The 24,586-nt window shown below is 41.2% G+C and overlaps 5 protein-coding genes across 5 annotated transcripts; all 5 read right to left on the bottom strand.

Moving 5' to 3' along the window:
- Positions 1-1,254: 1,254 nt before the first annotated feature.
- LOC142891545 (trace amine-associated receptor 13c-like) lies at positions 1,255-2,372 on the bottom strand. The gene is made up of 2 exons (XM_076031186.1): positions 2,212-2,372; positions 1,255-2,071 (listed from the first exon to the last, which is right to left on the bottom strand). Exons 1-2 carry the CDS (start codon positions 2,370-2,372, stop codon positions 1,255-1,257), a joined length of 978 nt encoding a protein of 325 aa, XP_075887301.1.
- Positions 2,373-8,514: 6,142 nt separating this feature from the next.
- Positions 8,515-9,622, bottom strand: LOC142891546 (trace amine-associated receptor 13c-like). Its single transcript, XM_076031187.1, has 2 exons — positions 9,450-9,622; positions 8,515-9,328 (listed from the first exon to the last, which is right to left on the bottom strand). Exons 1-2 carry the CDS (start codon positions 9,620-9,622, stop codon positions 8,515-8,517), a joined length of 987 nt encoding a protein of 328 aa, XP_075887302.1.
- Positions 9,623-12,708: 3,086 nt separating this feature from the next.
- On the bottom strand, positions 12,709-13,816 carry LOC142891547 (trace amine-associated receptor 13c-like). Its single transcript, XM_076031188.1, has 2 exons — positions 13,644-13,816; positions 12,709-13,522 (listed from the first exon to the last, which is right to left on the bottom strand). The coding sequence occupies exons 1-2, from the start codon at positions 13,814-13,816 to the stop codon at positions 12,709-12,711; spliced, it is 987 nt and encodes a 328-aa protein (XP_075887303.1).
- Positions 13,817-16,784: 2,968 nt separating this feature from the next.
- On the bottom strand, positions 16,785-17,892 carry LOC142891548 (trace amine-associated receptor 13c-like). Its single transcript, XM_076031189.1, has 2 exons — positions 17,720-17,892; positions 16,785-17,598 (listed from the first exon to the last, which is right to left on the bottom strand). The coding sequence occupies exons 1-2, from the start codon at positions 17,890-17,892 to the stop codon at positions 16,785-16,787; spliced, it is 987 nt and encodes a 328-aa protein (XP_075887304.1).
- A 2,970-nt stretch (positions 17,893-20,862) lies between these two features.
- Positions 20,863-21,970, bottom strand: LOC142891550 (trace amine-associated receptor 13c-like). The gene is made up of 2 exons (XM_076031190.1): positions 21,798-21,970; positions 20,863-21,676 (listed from the first exon to the last, which is right to left on the bottom strand). The coding sequence occupies exons 1-2, from the start codon at positions 21,968-21,970 to the stop codon at positions 20,863-20,865; spliced, it is 987 nt and encodes a 328-aa protein (XP_075887305.1).
- Between the last annotated feature and the right edge of the window lie 2,616 nt (positions 21,971-24,586).

Raw genomic sequence — 24,586 nt, forward strand, 5'->3', positions numbered from 1 at the left:
CACAATCCTGGGTACTTCGTCCACCTTCTTCTTTGTTGGTTTATTTGAGAATGCCAGCTTTCACCCTAAATACCAAATGCACTGTCAGGCAGCTGGATTGTCCTCACCAGGCTTCCTTAGAAATCTGGTGGTGCGAGATGGCAGCTAACTGGGAGAAAGACCCTTGATCTTTGTATATTCTAATATGTGTAAATAAGAACCGTTCTATGGGTAGGAGGATGGAATTATTTTTATTGTCCTGCAAGTATACATTTTCTATTTATGGTCAGTATATTAAGCTTTTACTAAGATAAAAATCATAAATCAGGACAAATATTACACACTGGACCTTTAATGTCGACCTGATCAACAGCATCGTATGGAAATCTGACATGTCCGGCTCACATGGATGAATCTGATCCAGACTGCTGGCGTGGTTCACCTCAGGGTCGACTGGCGCAGCCACAGTCCGTCTGCCAGGTCCCTGTTGCCATAAACCGTAAACCATTCTCAAATAAGGGCTGCAGCTCGGCACACAGCTGTAAAAGATCTGCCGTTGAGAAGCAAGAAAGGCACTGGAGCCAGTCAGCATTATTTGCTGCACAGGCTTTTTTTCTTTTTTTCTTTCTTTTTTTTTCATTGATTCCTGCTTGCATACTCACTGTCTTTTGTCATTCTTTTGTTTGATATTTATATTTTTGTATGTTTTGATGGGACAGTGAATATTTGCAAATAGTACATACAGGAGTAGTGTTAATACGCTGGATGCTAAATTTCACCTGTAGTTCTCACATAAAACAAAGAACATAAACATGTCATCAAATCAACATACATTAAACGACCACAAAGATAAATAAATATTTTCTCTCATTTTCCCTTGCCCCCTCAATGACCTGGATAAAATACAGAAGTATTATGTGTGAATTTCTGTCGATCTGTGGCTAGGCCAGAGTTTCATGATTGTTTCATCGTTTCTCTCCTTTTCATTAGGCCTCTACATTTATCATCAAGTCAAGGCAAAACAAAAAACTAACAGAGAGCAAAATGTCAATATCTTATTAAAAAAACAAAAAAAAACCCAGTTTGATCCAACTTTACATATTCATATTGTTTCTCTCGCTTATAAATGCACCTTGTGAATCACATTTTACGTGAAAAAGATCAGGTTTACGACACAATTGATTTAAAGTATGCACACATATACAAGTATAACACATTAGAAGAAATAGCGTTCAAGCAAATTTTCTCAAAAACGAAATGAAATGACAATGCGTGTCACTGTATTACTTTGGCGTTGCTTGATCCAGGCTTGAAAATCTCCAGTGTGAAGATGAGTCGAATGCATTTCCTGAACCAGGGATAGAAAAAGGCGTAGATGACAGGGTTCAAGCAGGAGTTGAAATGGGTCAGCCAGATCTCAAAGGCCACGAACGAAGCATTGACCGAAGTGTCTTCCCCTGCCAGCGTGGGGAAATAGTACGGACAGAAGCAAAACAGGAAGACGACAACAACAATACCCAGAATCCTGGCAGCCTTCATCTCCGTCTTCTTCACTGCCACCGCCTGCGGGGCGGTCACGCCTGCGATCTGAGACTTGATGGCGCGAGCTGTGGCTACCACCACGACAAACACTCGCATGTACAGGACTATGATGACGGTGATGGGTATGATAAAAGTGCAGATGAGATCGACGACCCCTGCCAGGTTGTTGATCACGACCACACACTCGCCCAGGCAGGAGCTGGAGTGGCCCGGCTGCTCCAGGTGGTCCTTTAACAGTAACATCCTGTAGAGGATGGAGCAAAGCCAGCACAGAAGCACACTGTTCTTGACCCTTCTGTTCGTGACCTTGGTGGAGTAGTAGAAGGGGTAGCAGACGGCCACATAGCGGTCGACGGATATGAGCACCATGCTGGCCACCGAGGCTGACGTTATGATGTAGTCCACGACATAATAGAGCGTGCACAGGATGTCACCCAGGAACCAGCAGGCTTCAACGTAGATGATCTCCACTGGCATCAGCAGGAGGCCCACAAAGAGGTCGGCCACAGCCAGGGAGAGAAGGAGCAGGTTGGTCGGATTGTGGAGTTGCCTTGAAAGGAAATGAAGGAAAAAAGGACATATTAGTAACCGTCAAGTCGTGAGGTTGCTGAGTGTCAAGTCAAAAATAACTTTCAAGAAATGTCACAAGAAACATCAGAAGGGATGAAGATGAGCACGCCAGATATCTGCCTAAAGTGAGAGATGGAGATGATGACCAGCAGGTTGAGGAGCACGGTGACGAGAGATACGCAGGAGAGCAGGACATAGATCAGCATAGCTTCGGTGTACGGCTGTGTTGGTGTCTTGCAGGAGTTGTTCCGCTGTGGAAAACAAAATTCGTCCGCTTGCATTGTCTCTGCGATCAAGTGGGCGGATGCTGCACTAACAGCATTCTGACCAAAAGTCTTTGGGCCACTGCTTTTTTATTCCCCTCCTCCCATTGGGCCCCTCGGAACATTTTTTTTTTTTTTTTGGTCTGCATTTATCAATAGCTTGAAAAAAAAAAAATGATTCCCGATATTCCTACATAGTCAAACCGTATGGCTGCAAATTTGAAATTGTGATTATTGTTCACATCCTTAACTAACCTGACATAGTGAATCCAACAATTTCCTATGAAATTAAGATTCAGGTTGTGGATTAAATAAAGCTAAGACTACTGCACTGCTGCCTGGTCTTAATTAAAACTTGTTATTTAGATTTTTTCCAAAGGTTTTGGAAAAACCCTAATTTACTAATGAGTTGTATTGCAAAATTCAAATTATTTAAATTTTTGCAAGTGGTGTGTGTGTTCGTAAAGTTGGAAAAGCCATAACATCTGCCTTAGAGCATCATTATTATTATTATTATTATTATTATTATTATTATTATTATTATTATTATTATTATTATTATTGCATCCTAATGTGTGTAGTGCTATTCTATCTACTAAACAGAATAACACAGTTACTGCTAATTATGATCCTATCAAGTACCATTATTATTTTGTTGAATCTACCATCATCAGAAGGAAAGTATTTCTAATCAATCAATCAATCAATCAAATTTTATTTATATAGCACCTTTCATACAAAGGCTTGCAACTCAAGGTGCTTAACAGAAATTAAAATCAAATATTAGTGAAGATAAAAGAAAAATAGAGCAAATACCATCCACGCGTGTCCTCCCAAGTCACATACAGGTTACCACCCCCCCCCCCACCCCTCCCCCACACGCACACACACGCACATACAAACACACACAAAACATCCCAGAAAACAGTTTAAAAATAAATAAGTAAATACATAAAAAATGTCAGTCAATCAGCACAATAAAAATTGAAATGGCAAGGCACTGAGAGACCTGTAGTAGGAAACAGCCACCCACGGGGATCATCCATACTGAGAGGGTCCCTAGAACGATGAGACCCCTCCCAGTGAGGAGACCCCCTACAAGGAAACACTGGAGCTAAAAACAATACAGGAAAAGGAAGTTAAAAGAATAATAATAATAATAGTAACAATAATGAAAATAAATAAAAAATAAAATAAATAATATAAACTAAACTAAATTAAAAAACTATAAGATTGTAAAAAGTAAAAAGATATACAGGAAATAAGATAGTAAAGATAAAAATAAGATAAAATATTCAATAATCCTAAAAGCTTTAAAGCTAAAAAGCAAGACAAGTAAAATACAAATTAAATAAATCACTTAAAAGCCAAACTAAAAAGGTGAGTCTTAAGCCTCCCCTTAAAAACATCAACAGTCTCTGCAGTCCTGATTCCCTCTGGCAGGCTGTTCCAAAGTTTCGGACCGTAGTGGCTGAACGCAGCCTCTCCATGGGTTCTGGTCCGAACACTTGGAACAATTAATAGGCCGGTTCCAGAGGACCTCAAGATCCGCGAGGGCTGATAAGATAAAAGCATATCTGATAAATAAGATGGTCCAAGACCGTTAAGACACTTGAAAACTAATAAAAGCACTTTAAAATCGCATCGGGAGCCAATGCAGTGATTTTAAAACTGGAGTAATGTGTAATGTGTAATGCAATGTGTTCTCCATGTAGCTGTGCCTAAATGTTCATACGGTCAAAGAGTGCAACCTCACTGCTGTATCCACATCGAGAGAGTGTTTGGTAAGATTTCTTGTTGACAAAAGATCAGGGGCCCGTTGCACGAAACTAGGATAAGGGATTAAGCCGGGATATGTTGGTCATCCTGGATGAACTTATCCGTGATCCGGTTGCACAAAAGTAGGATAGGTGGAAGAGCAACATGTTATGGTATAAGTTACCATGGAGATTTATTCTGTGGAGTGAACCTGCTCCAGACCAGGCTAAGTTCTAGGATCTATTTAATCTCACCCTGTATTTCAGTAAACAATCACCACCAACGGAAACCAATCGTTATTCCACTCAACACTGCACATTGTTATCACATTCAACTAGACTCACTGGCATTTATTTCAACGTTTGGAATCATTTAATTATATTATTTCAACTTTTGGAATCATTTAATTGAAATCATTATAGAGAAATTTGTTGAGATAATGTTGCAATCATTTGATAAACTGTTACATAACTTATACTTTACCACGCATCATATATCAACTCAACTCAACTCAACTCAACTCTATTGTCAAACATCACACACATACTGGACATATGTCATGAATGAAATTTCAGTCCTCACAGACCCACGGTGCAATAGGCAAAAAAAATAAAAATAAAATAAGATACAATAAAACAAATTAAATTATATTAAAATAAGCAAAAGACAAGATAGAGATATAAACAATACAAGATATAAAAATACACATCCCATATAAACATGAATACACGTCAAAGAGTAACATGAAGTTCTTTTTTGTGACAGTTGACGGTCCTGTCACTATGCCTCCAATAATTGATCATGCACCCTGGCTACTTGGCCAAATGGTTGGTGCGCATGACAATGACCTGGGAGTGTGGGGTTTGAAGCCTGCCCAGGCCCTTTGCGTCTTGCCACATTTATTGGGGTTTCTATTTACACCTCACAAGCTGCAAATCGTTAAGTTTATTATCACTGTACTTTTTTTTTCAATTCAATGTCATGATATCTACTACCTTAAAGAATAGATATTTCAACTGTTCCCTCTTCTCACGTTGTATTACCATAAAGTGTTTTAATATTTCATTTCATGGTACATTAAGTGATTTTCTTCTAACCTTATGAATGATGCCCAAGTTTCAACTTCCAACTTATCAAAGCACCAAGGTAGGATTACAGATAAAAGCATACAGTGTGCATTGAAAGCATGACTCAGCTCTAATTCAAGTTTTTTTTCTTCTTTTTTTCCCTCCATTTCAAGGTTGAGTTTTCTTATTGTTTTCCTTTTTATTTCGGACTCTTATAAAATGTCTGCAGTCTTCACCTTCTTGTATTGTATGCCCAAATCAGCCAGTTGTATGTGCTGCTGTAGATGCTGGGCATACAATATAATGAGGAGCGACACGGTGGTGCAGTGGCTAGCTCTAGCCCCCGCGGTCAAACAACAACAAAGTTAAAAGGAGGCCTCTTACTTTCATGTTACGCTTTCTAACCGCCTGTTGCATCATTTATTGTTGTACATCTGTGTTACAAATCGGTCGTCATGGAATTAAGTAAACTGTGAAAAGCTTGGATGCCCTCTGGTAACACCTCTTGTTTTGCCATCATTACGTCAAGCTAATTAAAGCAGGTGTGAAAAGTCAGCCACACACAGAGCAGTTAATGGCTTCACACTTTGAGCTGTGCAGCGTCTAGAGACACATTTGACGCAAGAGTTTGTGTTTTGCTCGATTTGTGCATCGTGTTTTGCAGAGCTGTTTGTTGTCACTGAGGTCAGGTACCAAGAGCACGTGATTCGCATTCAGAGACCACATGAATAATATGGAACAGCTGTGCAGCAGCACCAACAGAAAGAATGTTGAAACAATGCCTTCAAATATGAACGATAAATGTTTACTAAGTGTCAAGAAAACGTTGGCGGAGGTTGCGGATAGCAGCGTGGCTAAGCGGTGAGCATTTAGCTTCAATTAGCTGAATTAGCTCTTTCAAACCCTGCCACCCTGCTTGGGAGGCCTACTGACCCTGAAGACACTCTTCTGTTCCTGTCAGTGTCTTAAGGAGTTGAGTTGTAGCCCAGGCCAGTATTTTTCAACCTTCTTTGAGCCACAGCACATTTTTTACATTGAAAAAACTCACATGGCGCATAACCAATCAAAAGTATTATATAATAGCACTTTTTAGCCTAATCATTTATTTTAATCAACTTTCTTTATTTCTTTTTTAATTCATATATTTTTTTCTTCTCATGGCACTGTATTGATGCTATAATTATGTCAATTTGCCCAATGTGGGATTAATAAAGGCTTTCTACTCTATTCTATTCTATATACCGTAGTCTTTTAATGTATTTATACTCACTCAATGTGAAACCTGGGCCTATTGAGATGCACACGAAGCTGATATCCAGGGAGGAACTGATAGAAGATAACAGGCTTGTATTCCTTTTATAAAGCACAGTCACTCTACAATGGAATGTTATTATTCAGATCAATTAAGTGAAATTGGAGAATTTCACACCTGACATTATCTCACGGTACACTAGTGTGCCGCAGCACAGTGGTTATAAAACACTGGTCCAGGCAACTGGACTTGGTTCTCCGTTATTCACCATTCATCCGAAGCCTTTCGGACCCAAAAGCTGAGTCCAGCTGCCTAACAGTAAACCCCGGGGACTATGACCAGACTGACTGATTGAGCGACTGACAACCTTCAGTGGCAATGGAAGAACCACACTGATGTCCCGTCAGTCCTGGACACAGGGAGAACATGCGAATGCCACATGCACTTGCTGCTAAGCTTCAGTGCTAACCATTTAGTGCAGGGGTCACCAACGTGGTGACCGCGGGCACCAGGTAGCCCCCAAGGACCTCATGAGTAGCCCGCAGACCCGTTCAAAAAATTGCACAGCCCGTTGAGCTGTGTCTAAAATTCCATTTTATCCAACCTTGTTAAGTCATTTTTGATAATTATTGAGAACTCATGAGCTTGATAAGTGTCTTCACATAGATAGGTATCATTAATAATAATATATAACTCAGAGAGTTTGTTATTTCAGGAGAATCTAGCAAAACCGGTAACCCTTCATACGGCTCAGGACCCATGAAGTAGCTCTCAGTGCCAAAAAGGTTGGTGACCCCTTATTTAGTGTATCTGTTTCAGTATTTAATTCATGGTATTTTATGTTTGGGTATATATACCAGATTCTTGGGTTCTAGCAAAACAAAAAGAAAGAGGTCTTTATTCAAATTACTGCACATCCTTAATTACACACCGAATAACTTTAAGTTGACACAGTCCAAACTGCATTACCCTTCAGATGGTGGCACAAATGCTGCCTCAACTATCATGTTCTGGTTTCTCCAAATTACTGCACGCCACCTTCAACAGGCCAAGACAAATGCTGCAGCACTGATTGTGAGAGTGGATGATTTTGACGTTACTCTAAGAAGTAGTCAAGTTAAATGGATCTGTTGATGACACAACATCAAATCCATAGATAAATATAATAAACTGCAAACATAGATGGGGAGGGAGGAGCCCACATCAACATCGAAAAGTCAATATATAGTTTTAAGGCCTGCGGTCTAGCCGCTAATTATTTCATATGTCAACTATTAAAATCCCTAAAGATTACTTGCTTTATGATTACGTGAGTATGATATGGTAAGACCCAAGCATGTATTCTCAGCTACTGTTACAGAAGGAGGAAAGTCATATAGTCCATTCGACAAATCAGAAATCACACCACATCAGGAAACCTTCCATGGTGCCTAAAATTGTGTTCATACTAAGCTAGTCTATTTCTAGAAGTGAATTATTTTTGTCAGTATGAAAATCACATTACAAACCATCATCTACACAAAATATGTCATAGTAAAATATATATATATAGTTGTTGTTTTTTTGTTTGTTTTTAATAAAACTGACTTACCTAAATTCAGTTACTTTAATGCTAACTTTGTTTTGAAATCTTCCATGATTATTTGTTTATGTTGCTGCTATATACAGTCAGGTTTTTATTCTGGCTGGAATCACTACTAGAGACTGTATCATACTGCCAGGAGTCAATGAGAAAAAATAAGAAGAAATGTATCTTCAATCACTCACAAATGTTGATTGGATGCAGTGTCATGAACAAATATTTATTTTTATTTTTGCCACTCCCATCAATGTGGACGTAACTTCTTGACAACATTCTTGTCACCTTTTGTGAGCATGTGTATGTTACAGTAAATGAAAATAAGGATGACCAGTATCCAGTGTATCCAGTCTTTACTCAGTCGTAAAAGGAGTTATGATCAGGACCATTAAATCCATATGTATTCTGAACAGAATGTCAATGAGCTGATTTGCTTTCAACAATTTCAATTTCACAAACCAGTGGTTTATTTCATTTGGCAATTATTTCATTGTCAACACAACCTCATGACAGCATACGGATGTCACAGGAGTCGGGTTCTAGTATCTGAAGGGTAAGTATCAGTTTCACAGACTTTCTAAACCACGGGTAGAAGAGGGCATAGATCAGAGGGTTGAGACAGGAGTTGAAATAGAACAGGCATATGACAAAGGCCGCGGACGAGAGGCTGACCAATGTGTCTGTGAGAGTGATGCAGTAGAACGGACAGATGCACAGCAGGAACACAACCACGACTATACCGAGGGTCGTTGCGGCTTTGGCCTCGGATTTCTTTGCGCCGGCCTTTACGGAACCCTGGAGAGTAACAGAGGCTATGTGGGCCCTCATGGCGTGAGCCTGAGTAACAGCCACCGCAAACACTTTCATGTACAGAACCACTATGACAGTAACCGGACCGATGAACGAGAGAATGACATCTGCCAGACCGGCAAAGTGGTTGATCACGACCACGCACTCTCCGGAGCAGGACTTGTACCTGCCGGGGTGTTTCAGGTTGTCGCTCAGTAGGAGGCAGTTGTACAGGACGGCACCGGCCCAGCAAAAGCCAATGCAGACTGTAACTCCCCGCACAGTGACCTTGGTAGGGTAGTGCAGAGGGTAGCAGATAGCCACGTATCGGTCAACGGATATGAGCACCATTGTGCCGATTGAAGACGACGTGATGATGTAGTCTAACACGACGTACAGGGAGCACATGGCGTCCCCGAAGATCCAGCATCCGTCGAGGAGGATGATTTGGAAGAACATGAGGAGGCCTACGAAGAAGTCTGAGACGGCCAGCGAGAGGAGGAGGAAGTTGGTGGGTGTGTGAAGTTGCCTGCGGGAGAGAACAGCCACCAGAGTCAGTGTTTCTTCAGTCATCGGTCACATTGCACGAAATGACCGGTGATGGCCGATCCAACATTCTTTGCAGGCAAACAACAAATCTGTGTATGTACTTGAAGTGAGCGATGGAGACGATGACGGCCAGGTTGAGCGCCGTGGTGAGCAGCGAGATGGACGACAGCAGAACGTAGGTCAGCATGACCTCGTGCTGAGGGCGCACCGGCTTCCTGCACGAGGTGTTGAGGAGCTGTGGAAAGCAAAGGTCGCCGCCCTCCTGGGTCTCCATCGCTGGAGTAGAGGCAGAGTGATGGTTCAGCGGAGTTGTATTAATCTATGTGTTCACACTCGTAATCCACAGGGGTCTTTAAATCTCCCTTCCATCAATTCAAAACAGCATCTTCATTAGCGTTGTTTTCGATGTCGGAAGCTGCTCGAGGGTCAAATGTTTCCTACTGGGGATCAATTAGGGTAAATTTGTTCAATATTGTTGGTGAAGTTTTTTTTTTTAAATGCAATTAGACTTGATTTGAAAAATAAAATAAAAGTGAAAACACAGGAACTTGCATATTTGTACCAAAGTTACAATGCCAAACCAATTGCTCTGAACATGTATTTATTTATTCATGTATTTATTTTTCAATTCAATCTAGTTCAACTCCTTAAGAAACTAAACTCTGTGAAAAACAACCGGAGATGACGTAAATGCTTTCTCGATATATGTTTTGAAAAAATATGCATTTCCTAATGCAAATGCATTTGTGTGGTCTTCATTGTTGATCAAATGAAAAAGTCAGGTGACGCTTTATTCATTGTACTATGTAGGTTAGGTGCTACATAATTATAATAATATGGTACAATATAGTTCCCACCCGGTCACTCCAAATAATGTTCCTTATTACTACTGTGTGACTGCGGATTAGCAGAAGGTGTAGGAGGCAAATGTGCATTCTTAATTAACTGGTTCATTATGTATTGAAGGTTGAATTTTACCATTATGTTGGAGCGTTACAGTTGATCGTACTATCAGGATCATCTTCATACTGGCTTTCACAGCCAGGAGGCAACAAACATAAAACAAATAAAGAACACACTGTTAAGCCAGAACTGAATCTTTTGTTAAAACATTCTTATTCAACTTTTAACTTACCCAGAGGCAGAAAGGGTAGAAACTTTCATCTCACTTACAGAACCATTGAAATTGCTACATAGACCATCCACCTGTCCAGCTTTTGATCCTTGCCAAAAAAATAGGAGAGACCAAGTGGCAGAAGAGCAGAGACTCACAACAAATAGGTGTGTCTTATACCTATACTGACAAAACAACCTATAATGATAAGATAACCTTTTTACAACAAAGAGGTAAAAGCAAAGCAGCAGTTGCGAAGAAACTGGAGAGGTAAAATAAAGCAGTTTTAATGGGAGGAAACCAGAGCGCATGGAGGAAACCTGGAACCTTCCAAAATCCACACAAATAAATGCTAACCATTTAGTGCAGGGGTCACCAACGTGGTTATAAAACACTGGTCCAGGCAACTGGACTTGGTTCTCCGTTATTCACCATTCATCCGAAGCCTTTCAGACCCAAAAGCTGAGTCCAGCTGCCTAACAGTAAACCCCGGGGACTATGACCAGACTGACTGATTGAGCGACTGACAACCTTCAGTGGCAATGGAAGAACCACACTGATGTCCCGTCAGTCCTGGACACAGGGAGAACATGCGAATGCCACATGCACTTGCTGCTAAGCTTCAGTGCTAACCATTTAGTGCAGGGGTCACCAACGTGGTGACCGCGGGCACCAGGTAGCCCCCAAGGACCTCATGAGTAGCCCGCAGACCCGTTCAAAAAATTGCACAGCCCGTTGAGCTGTGTCTAAAATTCCATTTTATCCAACCTTGTTAAGTCATTTTTGATAATTATTGAGAACTCATGAGCTTGATAAGTGTCTTCACATAGATAGGTATCATTAATAATAATATATAACTCAGAGAGTTTGTTATTTCAGGAGAGTCTAGCAAACTGGTAGCCCTTCATACGGCTCAGGACCCATGAAGTAGCTCTCAGTGCCAAAAAGGTTGGTGACCCCTTATTTAGTGTATCTGTTTCAGTATTTAATTCATGGTATTTTATGTTTGGGTATATATACCAGATTCTTGGGTTCTAGCAAAACAAAAAGAAAGAGGTCTTTATTCAAATTACTGCACATCCTTAATTACACACCGAATAACTTTAAGTTGACACAGTCCAAACTGCATTACCCTTCAGATGGTGGCACAAATGCTGCCTCAACTATCATGTTCTGGTTTCTCCAAATTACTGCACGCCACCTTCAACAGGCCGAGACAAATGCTGCAGCACTGATTGTGAGAGTGGATGATTTTGAGGTTACTCTAAGAAGTAGTCAAGTTAAATGGATCTGTTGATGACACAACATCAAAGCCATAGATAAATATAATAAACTGCAAACATAGATGGGGAGGGAGGAGCCCACATCAACATCGAAGAGTCAATATATAGTTTTAAGGCCTGCGGTCTAGCCGCTAATTATTTCATATGTCAACTATTAAAATCCCTAAAGATTACTTGCTTTATGATTACGTGAGTATGATATGGTAAGACCCAAGCATGTATTCTCAGCTACTGTTATAGAAGGAGGAAAGTCATATAGTCCATTCGACAAATCAGAAATCACACCACATCAGGAAACCTTCCATGGTGCCTAAAATTGTGTTCATACTAAGCTAGTCTATTTCTAGAAGTGAATTATTTTTGTCAGTATGAAAATCACATTACAAACCATCATCTACACAAAATATGTCATAGTAAAATATATATATATAGTTGTTGTTTTTTTGTTTGTTTTTAATAAAACTGACTTACCTAAATTCAGTTACTTTAATGCTAACTTTGTTTTGAAATCTTCCATGATTATTTGTTTATGTTGCTGCTATATACAGTCAGGTTTTTATTCTGGCTGGAATCACTACTAGAGACTGTATCATACTGCCAGGAGTCAATGAGAAAAAATAAGAAGAAATGTATCTTCAATCACTCACAAATGTTGATTGGATGCAGTGTCATGAACAAATATTTATTTTTATTTTTGCCACTCCCATCAATGTGGACGTAACTTCTTGACGACATTCTTGTCACCTTTTGTGAGCATGTGTATGTTACAGTAAATGAAAATAAGGATGACCAGTATCCAGTGTATCCAGTCTTTACTCAGTCGTAAAAGGAGTTATGATCAGGACCATTAAATCCATATGTATTCTGAACAGAATGTCAATGAGCTGATTTGCTTTCAACAATTTCAATTTCACAAACCAGTGGTTTATTTCATTTGGCAATTATTTCATTGTCAACACAACCTCATGACAGCATACGGATGTCACAGGAGTCGGGTTCTAGTATCTGAAGGGTAAGTATCAGTTTCACAGACTTTCTAAACCACGGGTAGAAGAGGGCATAGATCAGAGGGTTGAGACAGGAGTTGAAATAGAACAGGCATATGACAAAGGCCGCGGACGAGAGGCTGACCAATGTGTCTGTGAGAGTGATGCAGTAGAACGGACAGATGCACAGCAGGAACACAACCACGACTATACCGAGGGTCGTTGCGGCTTTGGCCTCGGATTTCTTTGCGCCGGCCTTTACGGAACCCTGGAGAGTAACAGAGGCTATGTGGGCCCTCATGGCGTGAGCCTGAGTAACAGCCACCGCAAACACTTTCATGTACAGAACCACTATGACAGTAACCGGACCGATGAACGAGAGAATGACATCTGCCAGACCGGCAAAGTGGTTGATCACGACCACGCACTCTCCGGAGCAGGACTTGTACCTGCCGGGGTGTTTCAGGTTGTCGCTCAGTAGGAGGCAGCTGTACAGGACGGCACCGGCCCAGCAAAAGCCAATGCAAACTGTAACTCCCCGCACAGTGACCTTGGTAGGGTAGTGCAGAGGGTAGCAGATAGCCACGTATCGGTCAACGGATATGAGCACCATTGTGCCGATTGAAGACAACGTGATGATGTAGTCTAACGCGACGTACAGGGAGCACATGGCGTCCCCGAAGATCCAGCATCCGTTGATGAACATGATTTGGAATAACATGAGGAGGCCCACGAAGAAGTCTGAGACGGCCAGCGAGAGGAGGAGGAAGTTGGTGGGTGTGTGAAGTTGCCTGCGGGAGAGAACAGCCACCAGAGTCAGTGTTTCTTCAGTCATCGGTCACATTGCACGAAATGACCGGCGATGGCCGATCCAACATTCTTTGCAGGCAAACAACAAATCTGTGTATGTACTTGAAGTGAGCGATGGAGACGATGACGGCCAGGTTGAGCGCCGTGGTGAGCAGCGAGATGGACGACAGCAGAACGTAGGTCAGCATGACCTCGTGCTGAGGGCGCACCGGCTTCCTGCAAGAGGCGTTGAGGAGCTGTGGAAAGCAAAGGTCGCCGCCCTCCTGGGTCTCCATCGCTGGAATAGAGGCCGACTGATGGTTCAGCGGAGTTGTATTAATCTATGTGTTCACACTCGTAATCCACAGGGGTCTTTAAATCTCCCTTCCATCAATTCAAAACAGCATCTTCATTAGCGTTGTTTTCGATGTTGGAAGCTGCTCGAGGGTCAAATGTTTCCTACTGGGGATCAATTAGGGTAAATTTGTTCAATATTGTTGGTGAAGTTTTTTTTTTTAAATGCAATTAGACTTGATTTGAAAAATAAAATAAAAGTGAAAACACAGGAACTTGCATATTTGTGCCAAAGTTACAATGCCAAACCAATTGCTCTGAACATGTATCTATTTATTCATGTATTTATTTTTCAATTCAATCTAGTTCAACTCCTTAAGAAACTAAACTCTGTGAAAAACAACCGGAGATGACGTAAATGCTTTCTCGACATATGTTTTGAAAAAATATGCATTTCCTAATGCAAATGCATTTGTGTGGTCTTCATTGTTGATCAAATGAAAAAGTCAGGTGACGCTTTATTCATTGTACTATGTAGGTTAGGTGCTACATAATTATAATAATATGGTACAATATAGTTCCCACCCGGTCACTCCAAATAATGTTCCTTATTACTACTGTGTGACTGCGGATTAGCAGAAGGTGTAGGAGGCAAATGTGCATTCTTAATTAACTGGTTCATTATGTATTGAAGGTTGAATTTTACCATTATGTTGGAGCGTTACAGTTGATCGTACTATCAGGATCATCTTCATACTGGCTTTCACAGCCAGGAGGCAACAAACATAAAACAAATAAAGAACACACTGTTAAGCCAGAACTGAATCTTTTGTTAAAACCTTCTTATTCAACTTTTAACTTACCCAGAGGCAGAAAGGGCAGAAACTTTCATCTCACTTACAGAACCATTGAAATTGCTACATAGACCATCCACCTGTCCAGCTTTTGATCCTTGCCAAAAAAATAGGAGAGACCAAGTGGCAGAAGAGCAGAGACTCACAACAAATAGGTGTGTCTTATACCTATACTGACAAAACAACCTATAATGATAAGATAACCTTTTTACAACAAAGAGGTAAAAGCAAAGCAGCAGTTGCGAAGAAACTGGAGAGGTAAAATAAAGCAGTTTTAATGGGAGGAAACCAGAGCGCATGGAGGAAACCTGGAACCTTCCAAAATCCACACAAATAAATGTTAACCATTTAGTGCAGGGGTCACCAACGTGGTTATAAAACACTGGTCCAGGCAACTGGACTTGGTTCTCCGTTATTCACCATTCATCCGAAGCCTTTCAGACCCAAAAGCTGAGTCCAGCTGCCTAACAGTAAACCCCGGGGACTATGACCAGACTGACTGATTGAGCGACTGACAACCTTCAGTGGCAATGGAAGAACCACACTGATGTCCCGTCAGTCCTGGACACAGGGAGAACATGCGAATGCCACATGCACTTGCTGCTAAGCTTCAGTGCTAACCATTTAGTGCAGGGGTCACCAACGTGGTGACCGCGGGCACCAGGTAGCCCCCAAGGACCTCATGAGTAGCCCGCAGACCCGTTCAAAAAATTGCACAGCCCGTTGAGCTGTGTCTAAAATTCCATTTTATCCAACCTTGTTAAGTCATTTTTGATAATTATTGAGAACTCATGAGCTTGATAAGTGTCTTCACATAGATAGGTATCATTAATAATAATATATAACTCAGAGAGTTTGTTATTTCAGGAGAGTCTAGCAAACTGGTAGCCCTTCATACGGCTCAGGACCCATGAAGTAGCTCTCAGTGCCAAAAAGGTTGGTGACCCCTTATTTAGTGTATCTGTTTCAGTATTTAATTCATGGTATTTTATGTTTGGGTATATATACCAGATTCTTGGGTTCTAGCAAAACAAAAAGAAAGAGGTCTTTATTCAAATTACTGCACGCCACCTTCAACAGGCCGAGACAAATGCTGCAGCACTGATTGTGAGAGTGGATGATTTTGACGTTACTCTAAGAAGTAGTCAAGTTAAATAGATCTGTTGATGACACAACTTCAAAGCCATAGATAAATATAATAAACTGCAAACATAGATGGGGAGGGAGGAGCCCACATCAACATCGAAGAGTCAATATATAGTTTTAAGGCCTGCGGTCTAGCCGCTAATTATTTCATATGTCAACTATTAAAATCCCTAAAGATTACTTGCTTTATGAATACGTGAGTATGATATGGTAAGACCCAAGCATGTATTCTCAGCTACTGTTATAGAAGGAGGAAAGTCATATAGTCCATTCGACAAATCAGAAATCACACCACATCAGGAAACCTTCCATGGTGCCTAAAATTGTGTTCATACTAAGCTAGTCTATTTCTAGAAGTGAATTATTTTTGTCAGTATGAAAATCACATTACAAACCATCATCTACACAAAATATGTCATAGTAAAATATATATATATAGTTGTTGTTTTTTTGTTTGTTTTTAATAAAACTGACTTACCTAAATTCAGTTACTTTAATGCTAACTTTGTTTTGAAATCTTCCATGATTATTTGTTTATGTTGCTGCTATATACAGTCAGGTTTTTATTCTGGCTGGAATCACTACTAGAGACTGTATCATACTGCCAGGAGTCAATGAGAAAAAATAAGAAGAAATGTATCTTCAATCACTCACAAATGTTGATTGGATGCAGTGTCATGAACAAATATTTATTTTTATTTTTGCCACTCCCATCAATGTGGACGTAACTTCTTGACGACATTCTTGTCACCTTTTGTGAGCATGTGTATGTTACAGTAAATGAAAATAAGGATGACCAGTATCCAGTGTATCCAGTCTTTACTCAGTCGTAAAAGGAGTTATGATCAGGACCATTAAATCCATATGTATTCTGAACAGAATGTCAATGAGCTGATTTGCTTTCAACAATTTCAATTTCACAAACCAGTGGTTTATTTCATTTGGCAATTATTTCATTGTCAACACAACCTCATGACAGCATACGGATGTCACAGGAGTCGGGTTCTAGTATCTGAAGGGTAAGTATCAGTTTCACAGACTTTCTAAACCATGGGTAGAAGAGGGCATAGATCAGAGGGTTGAGACAGGAGTTGAAATAGAACAGGCATATGACAAAGGCCGCGGACGAGAGGCTGACCAATGTGTCTGTGAGAGTGATGCAGTAGAACGGACAGATGCACAGCAGGAACACAACCACGACTATACCGAGGGTCGTTGCGGCTTTGGCCTCGGATTTCTTTGCGCCGGCCTTTACGGAACCCTGGAGAGTAACAGAGGCTATGTGGGCCCTCATGGCGTGAGCCTGAGTAACAGCCACCGCAAACACTTTCATGTACAGAACCACTATGACAGTAACCGGACCGATGAACGAGAGAATGACATCTGCCAGACCGGCAAAGTGGTTGATCACGACCACGCACTCTCCGGAGCAGGACTTGTACCTGCCGGGGTGTTTCAGGTTGTCGCTCAGTAGGAGGCAGCTGTACAGGACGGCACCGGCCCAGCAAAAGCCAATGCAGACTGTAACTCCCCGCACAGTGACCTTGGTAGGGTAGTGCAGAGGGTAGCAGATAGCCACGTATCGGTCAACGGATATGAGCACCATTGTGCCGATTGAAGACAACGTGATGATGTAGTCTAACACGACGTACAGGGAGCACATGGTGTCCCCGAAGATCCAGCATCCGTTGATGAACATGATTTGGAATAACATGAGGAGGCCCACGAAGAAGTCTGAGACGGCCAGCGAGAGGAGGAGGAAGTTGGTGGGTGTGTGAAGTTGCCTGCGGGAGAGAACAGCCACCAGAGTCAGTGTTTCTTCAGTCATCGGTCACATTGCACGAAATGACCGGCGATGGCCGATCCAACATTCTTTGCAGGCAAACAACAAATCTGTGTATGTACTTGAAGTGAGCGATGGAGACGATGACGGCCAGGTTGAGCGCCGTGGTGAGCAGCGAGATGGACGACAGCAGAACGTAGGTCAGCATGACCTCGTGCTGAGGGCGCACCGGCTTCCTGCAAGAGGCGTTGAGGAGCTGTGGAAAGCAAAGGTCGCCGCCCTCCTGGGTCTCCATCGCTGGAATAGAGGCCGACTGATGGTTCAGCGGAGTTGTATTAATCTATGTGTTCACACTCGTAATCCACAGGGGTCTTTAAATCTCCCTTCCATCAATTCAAAACAGCATCTTCATTAGCGTTGTTTTCGATGTCGGAAGCTGCTCGAGGGTCAAATGTTTCCTACTGGGGATCAATTAGGGTAAATTTGTTCAATATTGTTGGTGAAGTTTTTTTTTTTAAATGCAATTAGACTTGATTTGAAAAATAAAATAAAAGTGAAAACACAGGAACTTGCATATTTGTACCAAAGTTACAATGCCAAACCAATTGCTCTGAACATGTATCTATTTATTCATGTATTTATTTTTCAATTCAATCTAGTTCAACTCCTTAAGAAACTAAACTCTGTGAAAAACAACCGGAGATGACGTAAATGCTTTCTCGATATATGTTTTGAAAAAATATGCATTTCCTAATGCAAATGCATTCGTGTGGTCTTCATTGTTGATCAAATGAAAAAGTCAGGTGACGCTTTATTCATTGTACTATGTAGGTTAGGTGCTACATAATTATAATAATATGGTACAATATAGTTCCCACCCGGTCACTCCAAATAATGTTCCTTATTACTACTGTGTGACTGCGGATTAGCAGAAGGTGTAGGAGGCAAATGTGCATTCTTAATTAACTGGTTCATTATGTATTGAAGGTTGAATTTTACCATTATGTTGGAGCGTTACAGTTGATCGTACTATCAGGATCATCTTCATACTGGCTTTCACAGCTAGGAGGCAACAAACATAAAACAAATAAAGAACACACTGTTAAGCCAGAACTGAATCTTTTGTTAAAACCTTCTTATTCAACTTTTAACTTACCCAGAGGCAGAAAGGGCAGAAACTTTCATCTCACTTACAGAACCATTGAAATTGCTACATAGACCATCCACCTGTCCAGCTTTTGATCCTAGCCAAAAAAATAGGAGAGACCAAGTGGCAGAAGAGCAGAGACTCACAACAAATAGGTATGTCTTATACCTATACTGACAAAACAACCTATAATGATAAGATAACCTTTTTACAACAAAGAGGTAAAAGCAAAGCAGCAGTTGCGAAGAAACTGGAGAGGTAAAATAAAGCAGTTTTAATGGGAGGAAACCAGAGCGCATGGAGGAAACCTGGAACCTTCCAAAATCCACACAAATAAATGCTAACCATTTAGTGCAGGGGTCACCAACGTGGTTATAAAACACTGGTCCAGGCAACTGGACTTGGTTCTCCGTTATTCACCATTCATCCGAAGCCTTTCAGACCCAAAAGCTGAGTCCAGCTGCCTAACAGTAAACCCCGGGGACTATGACCAGACTGACTGATTGAGCGACTGACAACCTTCAGTGGCAATGGAAGAACCACACTGATGTCCCGTCAGTCCTGGACACAGGGAGAACATGCGAATGCCACATGCACTTGCTGCTAAGCTTCAGTGCTAACCATTTAGTGCAGGGGTCACCAACGTGGTGACCGCGGGCACCAGGTAGCCCCCAAGGACCTCATGAGTAGCCCGCAGACCCGTTCAAAAAATTGCACAGCCCGTTGAGCTGTGTCTAAAATTCCATTTTATCCAACCTTGTTAAGTCATTTTTGATAATTATTGAGAACTCATGAGCTTGATAAGTGTCTTCACATAGATAGGTATCATTAATAATAATATATAACTCAGAGAGTTTGTTATTTCAGGAGAGTCTAGCAAACTGGTAGCCCTTCATACGGCTCAGGACCCATGAAGTAGCTCTCAGTGCCAAAAAGGTTGGTGACCCCTTATTTAGTGTATCTGTTTCAGTATTTAATTCATGGTATTTTATGTTTGGGTATATATACCAGATTCTTGGGTTCTAGCAAAACAAAAAGAAAGAGGTCTTTATTCAAATTACTGCACGCCACCTTCAACAGGCCGAGACAAATGCTGCAGCACTGATTGTGAGAGTGGATGATTTTGAGGTTACTCTAAGAAGTAGTCAAGTTAAATGGATCTGTTGATGACACAACATCAAATCCATAGATAAATATAATAAACTGCAAACATAGATGGGGAGGGAGGAGCCCACATCAACATCGAAGAGTCAATATATAGTTTTAAGGCCTGCGGTCTAGCCGCTAATTATTTCATATGTCAACTATTAAAATCCCTAAAGATTACTTGCTTTATGAATACGTGAGTATGATATGGTAAGACCCAAGCATGTATTCTCAGCTACTGTTATGGAAGGAGGAAAGTCATATAGTCCATTCGACAAATCAGAAATCACACCACATCAGGAAACCTTCCATGGTGCATAAAATTGTGTTCATACTAAGTTAGTCTATTTCTAGAAGTGAATTATTTTTGTCAGTATGAAAATCACATTACAAACCATCATCTACACAAAATATGTCATAGTAAAATATATATATATATAGTTGTTGTTTTTTTGTTTGTTTTTAATAAAACTGACTTACCTAAATTCAGTTACTTTAATGCTAACTTTGTTTTGAAATCTTCCATGATTATTTGTTTATGTTGCTGCTATATACAGTCAGGTTTTTATTCTGGCTGGAATCACTACTAGAGACTGTATCATACTGCCAGGAGTCAATGAGAAAAAATAAGAAGAAATGTATCTTCAATCACTCACAAATGTTGATTGGATGCAGTGTCATGAACAAATATTTATTTTTATTTTTGCCACTCCCATCAATGTGGACGTAACTTCTTGACAACATTCTTGTCACCTTTTGTGAGCATGTGTATGTTACAGTAAATGAAAATAAGGATGACCAGTATCCAGTGTATCCAGTCTTTACTCAGTCGTAAAAGGAGTTATGATCAGGACCATTAAATCCATATGTATTCTGAACAGAATGTCAATGAGCTGATTTGCTTTCAACAATTTCAATTTCACAAACCAGTGGTTTATTTCATTTGGCAATTATTTCATTGTCAACACAACCTCATGACAGCATACGGATGTCACAGGAGTCGGGTTCTAGTATCTGAAGGGTAAGTATCAGTTTCACAGACTTTCTAAACCACGGGTAGAAGAGGGCATAGATCAGAGGGTTGAGACAGGAGTTGAAATAGAACAGGCATATGACAAAGGCCGCGGACGAGAGGTTGATCAATGTGTCCGTGAGAGTGATGCAGAAGTACGGACAGAGGCACAGCAGGAACACAACCACAACTATACCGAGGGTCTTTGCGGCTTTGGCCTCGGATTTCTTTGCGCCGGCCTTTACGGAACCCTGGAGAGTAACAGAGGCTATGTGGGTCCTCATGGCGTGAGCCTGAGCAACAGCCACCGCAAACACTTTCACGTACAGAACCACTATGACAGTAACCGGACCGATGAACGAGAGAATGACATCTGCCAGACCGGCAAAGTGGTTGATCACGACCACGCACTCTCCGGAGCAGGACTTGTACCTGCCGGGGTGTTTCAGGTTGTCGCTCAGTAGGAGGCAGTTGTACAGGACGGCACCGGCCCAGCAAAAGCCAATGCAGACTGTAACTCCCCGCACAGTGACCTTGGTAGGGTAATGCAGAGGGTAGCAGATAGCCACGTATCGGTCAACGGATATGAGCACCATTGTGCCGATTGAAGACGACGTGATGGTGTAGTCTAACACGACGTACAGGGAGCACATGGCGTCCCCGAAGATCCAGCATCCGTCGAGGAGGATGATTTGGAAGAACATGAGGAGGCCTACGAAGAAGTCTGAGACGGCCAGCGAGAGGAGGAGGAAGTTGGTGGGTGTGTGAAGTTGCCTGCGGGAGAGAACAGCCACCAGAGTCAGTGTTTCTTCAGTCATCGGTCACATTGCACGAAATGACCGGCGATGGCCGATCCAACATTCTTTGCAGGCAAACAACAAATCTGTGTATGTACTTGAAGTGAGCGATGGAGACGATGACGGCCAGGTTGAGCGCCGTGGTGAGCAGCGAGATGGACGACAGCAGAACGTAGGTCAGCATGACCTCGTGCTGAGGGCGCACCGGCTTCCTGCACGAGGTGTTGAGGAGCTGTGGAAAGCAAAGGTCGCCGCCCTCCTGGGTCTCCATCGCTGGAGTAGAGGCAGAGTGATGGTTCAGCGGAGTTGTATTAATCTATGTGTTCACACTCGTAATCCACAGGGGTCTTTAAATCTCCCTTCCATCAATTCAAAACAGCATCTTCATTAGCGTTGTTTTCGATGTCGGAAGCTGCTCGAGGGTCAAATGTTTCCTACTGGGGATCAATTAGGGTAAATTTGTTCAATATTGTTGGTGAAGTTTTTTTTTTTAAATGCAATTAGACTTGATTTGAAAAATAAAATAAAAGTGAAAACACAGGAACTTGCATATTTGTACCAAAGTTACAATGCCAAACCAATTGCTCTGAACATGTATTTATTTATTCATGTATTTATTTTTCAATTCAATCTAGTTCAACTCCTTAAGAAACTAAACTCTGTGAAAAACAACCGGAGATGATGTAAATGCTTTCTCGATATATGTTTTGAAAAAATATGCATTTCCTAATGCAAATGCATTTGTGTGGTCTTCATTGTTGATCAAATGAAAAAGTCAGGTGACGCTTTATTCATTGTACTATGTAGGTTAGGTGCTACATAATTATAATAATATGGTACAATATAGTTCCCACCCGGTCACTCCAAATAATGTTCCTTATTACTACTGTGTGACTGCGGATTAGCAGAAGGTGTAGGAGGCAAATGTGCATTCTTAATTAACTGGTTCATTATGTATTGAAGGTTGAATTTTACCATTATGTTGGAGCGTTACAGTTGATCGTACTATCAGGATCATCTTCATACTGGCTTTCACAGCCAGGAGGCAACAAACATAAAACAAATAAAGAACACACTGTTAAGCCAGAACTGAATCTTTTGTTAAAACCTTCTTATTCAACTTTTAACTTACCCAGAGGCAGAAAGGGCAGAAACTTTCATCTCACTTACAGAACCATTGAAATTGCTACATAGACCATCCACCTGTCCAGCTTTTGATCCTAGCCAAAAAAATAGGAGAGACCAAGTGGCAGAAGAGCAGAGACTCACAACAAATAGGTGTGTCTTATACCTATACTGACAAAACAACCTATAATGATAAGATAACCTTTTTACAACAAAGAGGTAAAAGCAAAGCAGCAGTTGCGAAGAAACTGGAGAGGTAAAATAAAGCAGTTTTAATGGGAGGAAACCAGAGCGCATGGAGGAAACCTGGAACCTTCCAAAATCCACACAAATAAATGCTAACCATTTAGTGCAGGGGTCACCAACGTGGTTATAAAACACTGGTCCAGGCAACTGGACTTGGTTCTCCGTTATTCACCATTCATCCGAAGCCTTTCAGACCCAAAAGCTGAGTCCAGCTGCCTAACAGTAAACCCCGGGGACTATGACCAGACTGACTGATTGAGCGACTGACAACCTTCAGTGGCAATGGAAGAACCACACTGATGTCCCGTCAGTCCTGGACACAGGGAGAACATGCGAATGCCACATGCACTTGCTGCTAAGCTTCAGTGCTAACCATTTAGTGCAGGGGTCACCAACGTGGTGACCGCGGGCACCAGGTAGCCCCCAAGGACCTCATGAGTAGCCCGCAGACCCGTTCAAAAAATTGCACAGCCCGTTGAGCTGTGTCTAAAATTCCATTTTATCCAACCTTGTTAAGTCATTTTTGATAATTATTGAGAACTCATGAGCTTGATAAGTGTCTTCACATAGATAGGTATCATTAATAATAATATATAACTCAGAGAGTTTGTTATTTCAGGAGAGTCTAGCAAACTGGTAGCCCTTCATACGGCTCAGGACCCATGAAGTAGCTCTCAGTGCCAAAAAGGTTGGTGACCCCTTATTTAGTGTATCTGTTTCAGTATTTAATTCATGGTATTTTATGTTTGGGTATATATACCAGATTCTTGGGTTCTAGCAAAACAAAAAGAAAGAGGTCTTTATTCAAATTACTGCACGCCACCTTCAACAGGCCGAGACAAATGCTGCAGCACTGATTGTGAGAGTGGATGATTTTGAGGTTACTCTAAGAAGTAGTCAAGTTAAATGGATCTGTTGATGACACAACATCAAATCCATAGATAAATATAATAAACTGCAAACATAGATGGGGAGGGAGGAGCCCACATCAACATCGAAGAGTCAATATATAGTTTTAAGGCCTGCGGTCTAGCCGCTAATTATTTCATATGTCAACTATTAAAATCCCTAAAGACTACTTGCTTTATGAATACGTGAGTATGATATGGTAAGACCCAAGCATGTATTCTCAGCTACTGTTATAGAAGGAGGAAAGTCATATAGTCCATTCGACAAATCAGAAATCACACCACATCAGGAAACCTTCCATGGTGCCTAAAATTGTGTTCATAGTAAGCTAGTCTATTTCTAGAAGTGAATTATTTTTGTCAGTATGAAAATCACATTACAAACCATCATCTACACAAAATATGTCATAGTGTCTTGTCACCTTTTGTGAGCATGTGTGTGTTACAGTAAATGAAAGTAAGGATGACCAGTATCCAGTGTATCCAGTCTTTACTCAGTCGTAAAAGGAGTTATGATCAGGACCATTAAATCCATATGTATTCTGAACAGAATGTCAATGAGCTGATTTGCTTTCAACAATTTCAATTTCACAAACCAGTGGTTTATT

Source organism: Nelusetta ayraudi, unplaced genomic scaffold, assembly GCF_046127955.1.
Source record: "Nelusetta ayraudi isolate G7.1 ecotype Tasmania unplaced genomic scaffold, CSIRO-AGI_Nayr_v1 ptg000031l, whole genome shotgun sequence".
NCBI lineage: Eukaryota > Metazoa > Chordata > Actinopteri > Tetraodontiformes > Monacanthidae > Nelusetta > Nelusetta ayraudi.